This window comes from Oncorhynchus mykiss, chromosome 18 (assembly GCF_057628025.1).
Source record: "Oncorhynchus mykiss isolate SJ-2025 chromosome 18, ASM5762802v1, whole genome shotgun sequence".
NCBI classification, from domain to species: Eukaryota; Metazoa; Chordata; class Actinopteri; order Salmoniformes; family Salmonidae; genus Oncorhynchus; species Oncorhynchus mykiss.
In genome coordinates this window covers 14,003,060-14,015,853 of record NC_143039.1, presented here as the reverse complement: position 1 = coordinate 14,015,853, position 12,794 = coordinate 14,003,060, and the positions used below count along the sequence as shown (strand labels likewise).

Sequence of the window (12,794 nt, the reverse complement as noted above, 5' to 3'; positions counted from 1 at the left end):
TGTTTGATACAGGGTTTTAACCCAGACAGGATGTTTGATACAGGGTTTTAACCCAGACAGGATGTTTGATACAGGGTTTTAACCCAGACAGGATGTTTGATACAGGGTTTTAACCCAGACAGGATGTTTGATACAGGGTTTTAACCCAGACAGGATGTTTGATACAGGGTTTTAACCCAGACAGGATGTTTGATACAGGGTTTTAACCCAGACAGGATGTTTGATACAGGGTTTTAACCCAGACAGGATGTTTGATACAGGGTTTTAACCCAGACAGGATGTTTGATACAGGGTTTTAACCCAGACAGGATGTTGATACAGGGTTTTTCTCTATCATCTCTCTGTCCATCTCCCTCTCTCTCATCTCTCTCTCCCTCTCTATATATCCATCTCACGCTCTCTCCCTCTCTATATATCCATCTCTCGCTCTCTCCCTCTATATATCCATCTCACGCTCTCTCCCTCTCTATATATCCATCTCTCTCTCTCTATCCATCTCTCTCTCTCTCTCTATCCATCTCTCTCTCCCTCTCTATCCATCTCTCTCTCCCTCTCTATCCATCTCTCTCTCCCTCTCTATCCATCTCCCTCTCTATCCATCTCTCTCTCTATCCATCTCTCTCTCTATCCATCTCTCTCTCTCTCCCTCCCTCCCTCCCTCCTTCCTACCCCCCCTCCCTCCCTCTCTCTATTGATGGGATATATTCCTACAGTTTGACAGTCTTCATCATGTCATTATCTCTAAGGGAAGCCACATGGTACTCAGCCACCCATCTGTGTCTGTCTTCTCGTATCATTTACTTGTTCAGACAGATGTTGGTTGGAGTGTTATACTGTGTGTGTGTGTGTGTGTGTGTGTGTGTGTGTGTGTGCAACCATCAAATCTATCAGAAGGGCTCTTCTAACTCTGAAAGGATTAGGGTCAAAGATGGGAACACATCACCATGGTAACAACATCTCCACGACGACAGAGTCTCAACACTACTGGTTGTTGCCATTGTCCCAAGAGAATAATATTTTTTCGATTCATTCATTGAATTTCATTGATGTGAATATAATTGATTGAATTGAAAACTACTGAATTGAACCCAACCCTGGCCAACATGGGCGGGGTTAGGACCCCATTGGCAACAGTCTCATTGGCTGCTTACATAGAGAATTCATTCTCCACACTCAACTTCAAAGGTCACTCACTCTGTTATTGTTGGTTCAGCTCTCAACACAGTTTATATCAGGATGGTAATGAGCACAGAGGCTGAGGTACATGAATTAATGAAGAATGAATGACAGTGTGTGTGTGTGTGTGTGTGTGTTTCTACGCCTCGGTAAACCAAATTGAATTAATAAGGGGACGGAATAGAGGAGGCTCTCTCTCTCTCTGTTCATTATATACTCATCTGGGAGGATAAGACACATAGATTTAACAACCTGGAGGGAAAATTAGGAGAGGGAGGGAGGGAGAAGAGGAGGGGGGGAGGGGAGGAGGGAGGGGAGGGAGGAGGGGGGGAGGGGAGGGAGGGAGGGAGGGGAGGAGAGGAGGGGGGGGGGGAGGAAGGGAGGGAGGGGAGGAAGGGAGAAGAGGAGGGAGAAGAGGAGGGAGGGAGAGGAGGGAGAAGAGGAGGGAGGAGGAGAGGGAGAAGAGGAGGGAGGGAGAAGAGGAGGGAGAAGAGGAGGGAGAAGAGGAGGGAGAAGAGGAGGGAGAAGAGGAGGGAGGGAGAGGAGGGAGAAGAGGAGGGAGGAGGAGAGGGAGAAGAGGGAGGGAGAAGAGGAGGGAGGGAGGAGAGGAAGAAGAGGAGGGAGGGAGAAGAGGAGGGAGCGGAGGGAGAAGAGGAGGGAGAAGAGGAGGGAGGGAGGAGAGGGAGGGAGAAGAGGAGGGAGAGAGGAGAGGGAGAAGAGGAGGGAGGGAGGAGAGGGAGAAGAGGAGGGAGGGGAGGGACGGGAGGGAGAAGAGGAGGGAGGGAGGGGAGGGAGGAGAAGAGGAGGGAGAAGAGGAGGGAGAAGAGGAGGGAGAAGAGGAGGGAGGGAGAGGAGGGAGAAGAGGAGGGAGGAGGAGAGGGAGAAGAGGGAGGGAGAAGAGGAGGGAGGGAGGAGAGGAAGAAGAGGAGGGAGGGAGAAGAGGAGGGAGCGGAGGGAGAAGAGGAGGGAGAAGAGGAGGGAGGGAGGAGAGGGAGGGAGAAGAGGAGGGAGAAGAGGAGGGAGAAGAGGAGGGAGGGAGGAGAGGGAGAAGAGGAGGGAGGGAGGAGAGGGAGAAGAGGAGGGAGGGGAGGGACGGGAGGGAGAAGAGGAGGGAGGGAGGGGAGGGAGGAGAGGTGGGAGGGAGGGGAGGGGGAAGAGGAGGGAGGGAGGGGAGGGAGAAGAGGAGGGAGGAGGAGAGGGAGGGAGAAGAGGAGGGAGAAGAGGAGGGAGGGAGGAGAGGGAGAAGAGGGAGGGAGGGAGGGGAGGGAGAAGAGGGAGGGAGGGGAGGAGGGATAAGGAGAGGGAGGGATGGAGGAGAGGACTGATAAGGAGAGTGGGGAGGAGAGGACTGATAAGGAGAGGGATAAGGAGAGGGAGGGAGGGGAGGAGGGATAAGGAGAGGGAGGGATGGAGGAGAGGACTGATAAGGAGAGTGGGGAGGAGAGGACTGATAAGGAGAGGGATAAGGAGAGGGAGGGAAGGGAGGAGGGATAAGGAGAGGGAGGGATGGAGGAGAGGACTGATAAGGAGAGTGGGGAGGAGAGGACTGATAAGGAGAGGGAGGGAGGGGAGGAGGGATAAGGAGAGGGAGGGATGGAGGAGGGGGATATTTCCCCTGAACAGAAAAGAAGGATGGTAGAGGAAGAGAGGAGAGGAGGAGGGGGATATTTCCATTGAACAGAACAGAAAACTCTCTGAACAGAACACTCTCTGCCTGCCTGCCTGTCTCCCTCTACCTGCCTGTCTCTCTCTCTCTCCTCTCTCTGCCTGCCTGTCTCCCTCTACCTGCCTGTCTCTCTCTCTCCTCTCTCTGCCTGCCTGTCTCCCTCTACCTGCCTGTCTCTCTCTCTCCTCTCTCTGCCTGCCTGTCTCTCTCTGCCTGACTCTCTCTCTCTGCCTGCCTGCCTGTCTGTCTCTCTGACTGTCTCTCTCTCTGACTGTCTCTCTCTCTGACTGTCTCTCTCTCTCTGACTGTCTCGCTCTCTCTGACTGTCTCGCTCTCTGACTGTCTCTCTCTCTGCCTGCCTGCCTGTCTCTCTGCCTGCCTGTCTCTCTCTCTCTGACTGTCTCTCTCTGCCTGCCTGCCTGCCAGTCTCTCTGCCTGCCTGTCTCTCTCTGCCTGCCTGTCTCTCTCTGCCTGCCTGTCTCTCTGCCTGCCTGTCTCTCTGCCTGTCTCTCTCTCTCTCTCTGACTGTCTCTCTCTCTCTCTCTGCCTGCCTGCCTGTCTCTCTGCCCGCCCGTCTCTCTCCATCCTTATTTGAAGCCCAGTCAGCAATAGGAAGTATTGATGCTAGCTAATCCGTTAGTGTATCCACATCCTGACGGTGACGTCTTCCACGTTTCAATGCAGAGAGAAACATAACAAGAGAGAGGAGAGAGGAGAGGGAGAAACACAGAAAGGAGTAGCAGACCTACCCTGGAAGGTCCTCTGTAGAGACATCGTAGCTGGTCCCAGGACTGACTCTGCTGGGGGTCCAACGTGGTCTCAGCAAACACCTACAGCACATCAGCATGGATCAGCCACAACACATCACATCAGCATGGATCAGCCACAACACATCAGCATGGATCAGCCACAACACATCACATCAGCATGGATCAGCCACAACACATCACATCACATCAGCATGGATCAGCCACAACACATCACATCACATCAGCATGGATCAGCCACAACACATCAGCATGGATCAGCCACAACACATCACATCAGCATGGATCAGCCACAACACATCAGCATGGATCAGCCACAACACATCACATCAGCATGGATCAGCCACAACACATCAGCATGGATCAGCCACATCACATCACATCAGCATGGATCAGCCACAACACAACACATCAGCATCGATCAGCCACAACACATCAGCATGGATCAGCCACAACACATCACATCAGCATGGATCAGCCACAACACAACACATCAGCATGGATCAGCCACAACACAACACATCAGCATGGATCAGCCACAACACAACACATCAGCATGGATCAGCCACAACACATCACATCACATCAGCATGGATCAGCCACAACACATCACATCAGCATGGATCAGCCACAACACATCACATCAGCATGGATCAGCCACAACACATCAGCATGGATCAGCCACAACACATCACATCAGCATGGATCAGCCACAACACATCAGCATGGATCAGCCACAACACATCACATCAGCATGGATCAGCCACAACACATCAGCATGGATCAGCCACAACACATCAGCATGGATCAGCCACAACACATCACATCAGCAAGGATCAGCCACAACACATCACATCAGCAAGGATCAGCCACAACACATCACATCAGCATGGATCAGCCACAACACATAACATCAGCAAGGATCAGCCACAACACATCACATCAGCATGGATCAGCCACAACACATCACATCAGCATGGATCAGCCACAACACATCAGCATGGATCAGCCACAACACATCAGCATGGATCAGCCACAACACATCAGCATGGATCAGCCACATCACATCAGCATGGATCAGCCACATCACATCACATCAGCATGGATCAGCCACAACACATCAGCATGGATCAGCCACAACACATCACATCAGCATGGATCAGCCACAACACATCAGCATGGATCAGCCACATCACATCACATCAGCATGGATCAGCCACATCACATCAGCATGGATCAGCCACAACACATCACATCAGCATGGATCAGCCACAACACATCAGCATGGACCAGCCACATCACATCAGCATGGATCAGCCACAACACATCAGCATGGATCAGCCACATCACATCAGCATGGATCAGCCACAACACAACACATCAGCATGGATCAGCCACAACACATCAGCATGGATCAGCCACAACACATCACATCAGCATGGATCAGCCACAACACATCAGCATGGATCAGCCACAACACATCACATCAGCATGGATCAGCCACAACACATCACATCAGCATGGATCAGCCACAACACATCAGCATGGATCAGCCACAACACATCACATCAGCATGGATCAGCCACAACACATCACATCAGCATGGATCAGCCACAACACATCAGCATGGATCAGCCACAACACATCAGCATGGATCAGCCACAACACAACAGCATGGATCAGCCACAACACAACACATCAGCATGGATCAGCCACAACACATCAGCATGGATCAGCCACAACACATCACATCAGCATGGATCAGCCACAACACATCACATCAGCATGGATCAGCCACAACACATCAGCATGGATCAGCCACAACACATCAGCATGGATCAGCCACAACACATCACATCAGCATGGATCAGCCACAACACATCACATCAGCATGGATCAGCCACAACACAACAGCATGGATCAGCCACAACACAACAGCATGGATCATCCACAACACATCAGCATGGATCAGCCACAACACAACAGCATGGATCAGCCACAACACAACAGCATGGATCAGCCACAACACAACAGCATGGATCAGCCACAACACATCAGCATGGATCAGCCACAACACAACAGCATGGATCAGCCACAACACATCACATCAGCATGGATCAGCCACAACACATCAGCATGGATCAGCCACAACACAACAGCATGGATCAGCCACAACACAACAGCATGGATCAGCCACAACACAACAGCATGGATCAGCCACAACACATCAGCATGGATCAGCCACAACACAACAGCATGGATCAGCCACAACACATCAGCATGGATCAGCCACAACACAACAGCATGGATCAGCCACAACACAACACATCAGCATGGATCAGCCACAACACAACAGCATGGATCAGCCACAACACATCACATCAGCATGGATCAGCCACAGACGTTGGTTGATTGGTTATACGGTTGATTTAAGGGTTGTGAAACGTATAAGAACAGGGTAGAGTTCAGCTCAGAGAATAACAGATGAATTATCCCCCGCAGAATGAAATAAAACACTCATCTATTAAACGTCTTATATGGGGTCTCTATAGGACACTATCCTCATCTCTATAGGACACTATCCTCATCTCTATAGGACACTATCCTCATCTCTATAGGACACTATCCACATCTCTATAGGACACTATCCTCATCTCTATAGGACACTATCCTCATCTCTATAGGACACTATCCACATCTCTATAGGACACTATCCTCATCTCTATAGGACACTATCCTCATCTCTATAGGACACTATCCACATCTCTATAGGACACTATCCTCATCTCTATAGGACACTATCCACATCTCTATAGGACACTATCCTCATCTCTATAGGACACTATCCTCATCTCTATAGGACACTATCCACATCTCACATCTCTAGGACACTATCCTCATCTCTAGGACACTATCCTCATCTCTAGGACACTATCCTCATCTCTAGGACACTATCCTCATCTCTAGGACACTATCCACATCTCTATAGGACACTATCCTCATCTCTATAGGACACTATCCTCATCTCTATAGGACACTATCCACATCTCACATCTCTAGGACACTATCCACATCTCTCATCTCTAGGACACTATCCTCATCTCTAGGACACTATCCTCATCTCTAGGACACTATCCTCATCTCTAGGACACTATCCTCATCTCTAGGACACTATCCACATCTCTAGGACACTATCCTCATCTCTAGGACACTATCCACATCCCCTGAACACTATCCACATCTCTAGGACAGTATCCACATCTCACATCTCCAGGACACTATTCTCATCTCTAGGACACTATCCCCATCTCTCATCTCTAGGACACTATCCCCATCTCTCCTCTCTAGGACACTATCCCCATCTCTCATCTCTAGGACACTATCCCCATCTCTCATCTCTAGGACACTATCCCCATCTCTCATCTCTAGGACACTATCCACATCTCTCATCTCTAGGACACTATCCACATCTCTAGGACACTATCCACATCTATAGGACACTATCCACATCTATAGGACACTATCCACATCTATAGGACACTATCCCCGTCCCTCATCTCTAGGACACTATCCACATCTCTAGGACACTATCCCCATCTCTAGGACACTATCCCCATCTCTAGGACACTATCCACATCTCTCATCTCTAGGACACTATCCACATCTCTCATCTCTAGGACACTATCCACATCTCTCATCTCTAGGACACTATCCACATCTCTAGGACACTATCCACATCTCTAGGACACTATCCACATCTCTAGGACACTATCCACATCTCTAGGACACTATCCACATCTCTAGGACACTATCCACATCTCTCATCTAGGACACTATCCACATCTCTCATCTAGGACACTATCCACATCTCTAGGACACTATCCACATCTCTAGGAAACTATCCTCATCTCTAGGACACCATCCACATCTCTAGGACACTATCCACATCTCTAGGACACTATCCACATCCCTAGGACACTATCCACATCTCTAGGACACTATCCACATCTCTAGGACACTATCCACATCTCTAGGACACTATCCACATCTCTAGGACACTATCCATCACTCATCTCTAGGACATTATCCACATCTCTAGGACACTATGCCCGTCCCTCATCTCTAGGACACTATCCTCATCTCTAGGACACTATAGGACACTATCCTCATCTCTAGGACACTATCCACATCTCACATCTCTAGGACATTATCCACATCTCACATCTCTAGGACACTATCCACATCTCTAGGACACTATCCTCATCTCTACGACACTATCCTCATCTCTAGGAAACTATCCTCATCTCCAGGACACTATCCACATCTCCAGGACACTATCCACATCTCTAGGACACTATCCCCATCTCTCATCTCTAGGACACTATCCACATCTCTAGGACACTATCCACATCTCTAGGACACTATCCACATTTATAGGACACTATCCACATCTCTAGGACACTATCCACATCTCTAGGACACTATCCCCATCTCTAGGACACTATCCCCATCTCTAGGACACTATCCCCATCTCTAGGACACTATCCACATCTCTAGGACACTATCCACATCTCTAGGACACTATCCACATCTCTCATCTCTAGGACACTATCCACATCTCTCATCTCTAGGACACTATCCTCATCTCTAGGACACTATCCACATCTCTAGGACACTATCCACATCTCTAGGACACTATCCACATCTCTAGGACACTATCCACATCTCTAGGACACTATCCACATCTATAGGACACTATCCACATCTATAGGACACTATCCACATCTATAGGACACTATCCACATCTCTAGGACACTATCCACATCTCTAGGAAACTATCCACATCTATAGGACACTATCCACATCTATAGGACACTATCCACATCTATAGGACACTATCCACATCTCTCATCTCTAGGACACTATCCACATCTCTCATCTCTAGGACACTATCCTCATCTCTAGGACACCATCCACATCTCTAGGACACCATCCACATCTCTAGGACACCATCCACATCTATAGGACACTATCCACATCTCTAGGACACTATCCACATCTCTAGGACACTATCCACATCTCTAGGACACTATCCACATATCTAGGACACTATCCACATCTCTAGGACACTATCCACATCTCTAGGACACTATCCACATATCTAGGACACTATCCACATCTCTAGGACACTATCCACATCTCTAGGACACTATCCACATCTCTAGGACACTATCCACATCTCTAGGACACTATCCATCACTCATCTCTAGGACACTATCCATCACTCATCTCTAGGACACTATCCATATCTCTAGGACACTATCCCCGTCCCTCATCTCTAGGACACTATCCACATCTATAGGACACTACCCACATCTCTAGGACACTATCCACATCTCTAGGACACTATCCACATCTCTCATCTAGGACATTATCCACATCTCTCATCTCTAGGAAACTATCCACATCTCTAGGACACTATCCACATCTATAGGACACTATCCATATCTCTAGGACACTATTCACATCTCTAGGACACTATCCATCACTCATCTCTAGGACACTATCCACATCTCTAGGACACTATCCACATCTCTAGGACACTATCCATCACTCATCTCTAGGACACTATCCACATCTCTAGGACACTATGCCAGTCCCTCATCTCTAGGACACTATCCTCATCTCTAGGACACTATCCTCATCTCTAGGACACTATCCACATCTCTAGGACACTATCCACATCTCTAGGACACTATCCTCATCTCTAGGACACTATCCTCATCTCTAGGACACTATCCTCATCTCCAGGTCACTATCCACATCTCTAGGACAGTATCCACATCTCTCATCTCTTGTACACTATCCCCATCTCTCATCTCCAGGACACTATCCTCATCTCTAGGACACTATCCCCATCTGTCATCTCTAGGACACTATCCCCATCTGTCATCTCTAGGACACTATCCCCATCTCTCATCTCTAGGACACTATCCCCATCTCTCATCTCTAGGACACTATCCCCATCTCTCATCTCTAGGACACTATCCCCATCTCTCATCTCTAGGACACTATCCCCATCTCTCATCTCTAGGACACTATCCCCATCTCTCATCTCTAGGACACTATCCACATCTCTCATCTCTAGGACACTATCCACATCTCTCATCTCTAGGACACTATCCCCATCTCTCATCTCTAGGACACTATCCCCATCTCTCATCTCTAGGACACTATCCCCATCTCTCATCTCTAGGACACTATCCCCATCTCTCATCTCTAGGACACTATCCACATCTCTAGGACACTAGGACACTATCCACATCTCTAGGACACTATCCCCATCTCTAGGACACTATCCACATCTCTAGGACACTATCCACATCTCTAGGACACTATCCACATCTCTAGGACACTATCCACATCTCTCATCTCTAGGACACTATCCACATCTCTCATCTCTAGGACACTATCCACATCTCTCATCTCTAGGACACTATCCACATATCTAGGACACTATCCACATCTCTAGGACACTATCCACATCTCTAGGACACTATCCACATCTCTAGGACACTATCCACATCTATAGGACACTATCCACATCTATAGGACACTATCCACATCTCTCATCTATAGGACACTATCCACATCTCTCATCTCTAGGACACTATCCACATCTCTCATCTCTAGGACACCATCCTCATCTCTAGGACACCATCCTCATCTCTAGGACACCATCCACATCTCTAGGACACCATCCACATCTCTAGGACACCATCCACATCTCTAGGACACCATCCACATCTCTAGGACACCATCCACATCTCTAGGACACTATCCACATCTCTAGGACACTATCCATCACTCATCTCTAGGACACTATCCACATCTCTAGGACACTATCCCCGTCCCTCATCTCTAGGACACTATCCACATCTATAGGACACTATCCACATCTCTAGGACACTATCCACATCTCTAGGACACTATCCACATCTATAGGACACTACCCACATCTCTAGGACACTATCCACATCTCTATGACACTATCCATCACTCATCTCTAGGACACTATCCACATCTCTAGGACACTATCCCCATCTCTCATCTCTAGGACACTATCCCCATCCCTCATCTCTAGGACATTATCCACATCTCTACGACACTATCCACATCTCTACGACACTATCCACATCTCTACGACACTATCCACATCTCTACGACACTATCCCCATCTCTCATCTCTAGGACATTACCACATCTCTAGGACACTATCCACATCTCTACGACACTATCCCCATCTCTACGACACTATCCCCATCTCTACGACACTATCCCCATCTCTCATCTCTAGGACACTATCCTCATCTCTAGGACACTATCCTCATCTCTAGGACACTATCCAAATCTCACATCTCTAGGACACTATCCCCATCTCTCATCTCTAGGACATTATCCTCATCTCTAGGACACTATCCACATCTCTAGGACACTATCCACATCTCTAGGACACTATCCACATCTCTAGCACACTATCCACATCTCTAGCACACTATCCACATCTCTAGCACACTATCCACATCTCTAGCACACTATCCACATCTCTAGGACACTATCCACATCTCTAGGACACTATCCACATCTCTAGGACACTCTCCACATCTCTACGACACTATCCACATCTCTACGACACTATCCCCATCTCTATGACACTATCCCCATCTCTCATCTCTAGGACACTATTATCCACGTCCCTCATCTCTAGGACACTATTATCCACATCCCTCATCTCTAGGACACTATCCACATCTCTCATCTCTAGGACACTATCCACATCTATAGGACACTATCCACATCTCTACGACACTATCCACATCTCTACGACACTATCCCCATCCCTACGACACTATCCCCATCTCTAGGACACTATCCCCATCTCTCATCTCTAGGACACTATTATCCACGTCCCTCATCTCTAGGACACTATTATCCACGTCCCTCATCTCTAGGACACTATTATCCACATCCCTCATCTCTAGGACACTATCCACATCTCTCATCTCTAGGACACTATCCACATCTATAGGACACTATCCACGTCTCTCATCTCCAGAACACTATCTACATATCTAGGACACTATCCACATCTCTCATCTCCAGGACACTATCCACATCTCCAGGACACTATCCACATCTCTCATCTCTAGGACACTATAGTAGCTCCAAAGACCTCCACTGTTGACAGGCTTCAATTAACAGAAAAATAACAGAATAAAACAATCATTGTTTCCACAGCCCTCTGGTGATTTGGATCTTTTTAATAACTGTAAAATGCCAGCGCCTGAGGAAAAACCCATCAAACGTGACCTGCATGAAGATTGGCTGAATGGCAACGAGGAACAAGAGAAAGATAATCTGTTTTGAAAAGTCAGAGTTATTTAAGATAAATGCAGGGTAGAAGTGACATTTACAACATTGACTGGAGGCTAAACAGGTGTGTGCGTGTGTGTGTTGTCTGATTGGTGAGATGACATTTTCAAACGCTGACAGAGAGAGATAGAGAGATGTGAGGGATTCTGGGACGGTGAACAGCAAAGCACTGATAGTCTGATGGATCTGAACGTGTTAATTCCCCTTGACTTCGTCTACATCTTGTTGTGTTACAGCCTGAATTCAAAACGGATTACATTGATTTGTTTTCTCTCACCCATCTACACACAATACCCCATGAATTATTATTATTTTTGTGTTCACACCTGGGTCAATACTTTGTAAAAGCACCTTTGGGGGCGATTGCAGCTGAGTCGTCTTGGGGATGTCTGGATCAGCTTTGAGTCGTCTTGGGGATGTCTGGATCAGCTTTGAGTCGTCTTGGGGAAGTCTGGATCAGCTTTGCACATCTGGATTTGGGGATTTCCTCAACTGTTAAGTTAGATGGAAAGCGGTGGAAAACAGCAATCTTCAAGTCTTTCCACAAGTTTTCAATGGGATTCAAGTCTGGGCTTTGGCTGGGCCACTCAAGGACACATTCTAGTTCTGAAGCCATTCCAGTGTTGCTTGGGCTGTATGCTTGGGGTCATTGTCCTGTTGGAACGTAAATCTTCACCCCAGTCTAAGGTTGTTTGCACTCTGAAGCAGGTTCTCATCAAGGATTTTCCTGTATTTGGCTGCATTCATTGTTT

The 12,794-nt window shown here is 48.0% G+C and overlaps 1 protein-coding gene across 18 annotated transcripts in view; it reads right to left on the bottom strand.

The window, feature by feature from the left end:
• Positions 1-12,794, bottom strand: part of vps8 (VPS8 subunit of CORVET complex) — a 109,308-nt gene that overhangs the window by 3,225 nt on the left and 93,289 nt on the right. For all 18 annotated transcript variants that reach the window (XM_090207192.1, XM_090207201.1, XM_090207195.1 and 15 more), the window contains one exon: positions 3,592-3,672. In XM_090207192.1, the coding sequence (XP_090063318.1) occupies positions 3,592-3,672 (81 nt within the window). The remainder of the gene's footprint in view (positions 1-3,591; positions 3,673-12,794) is intronic.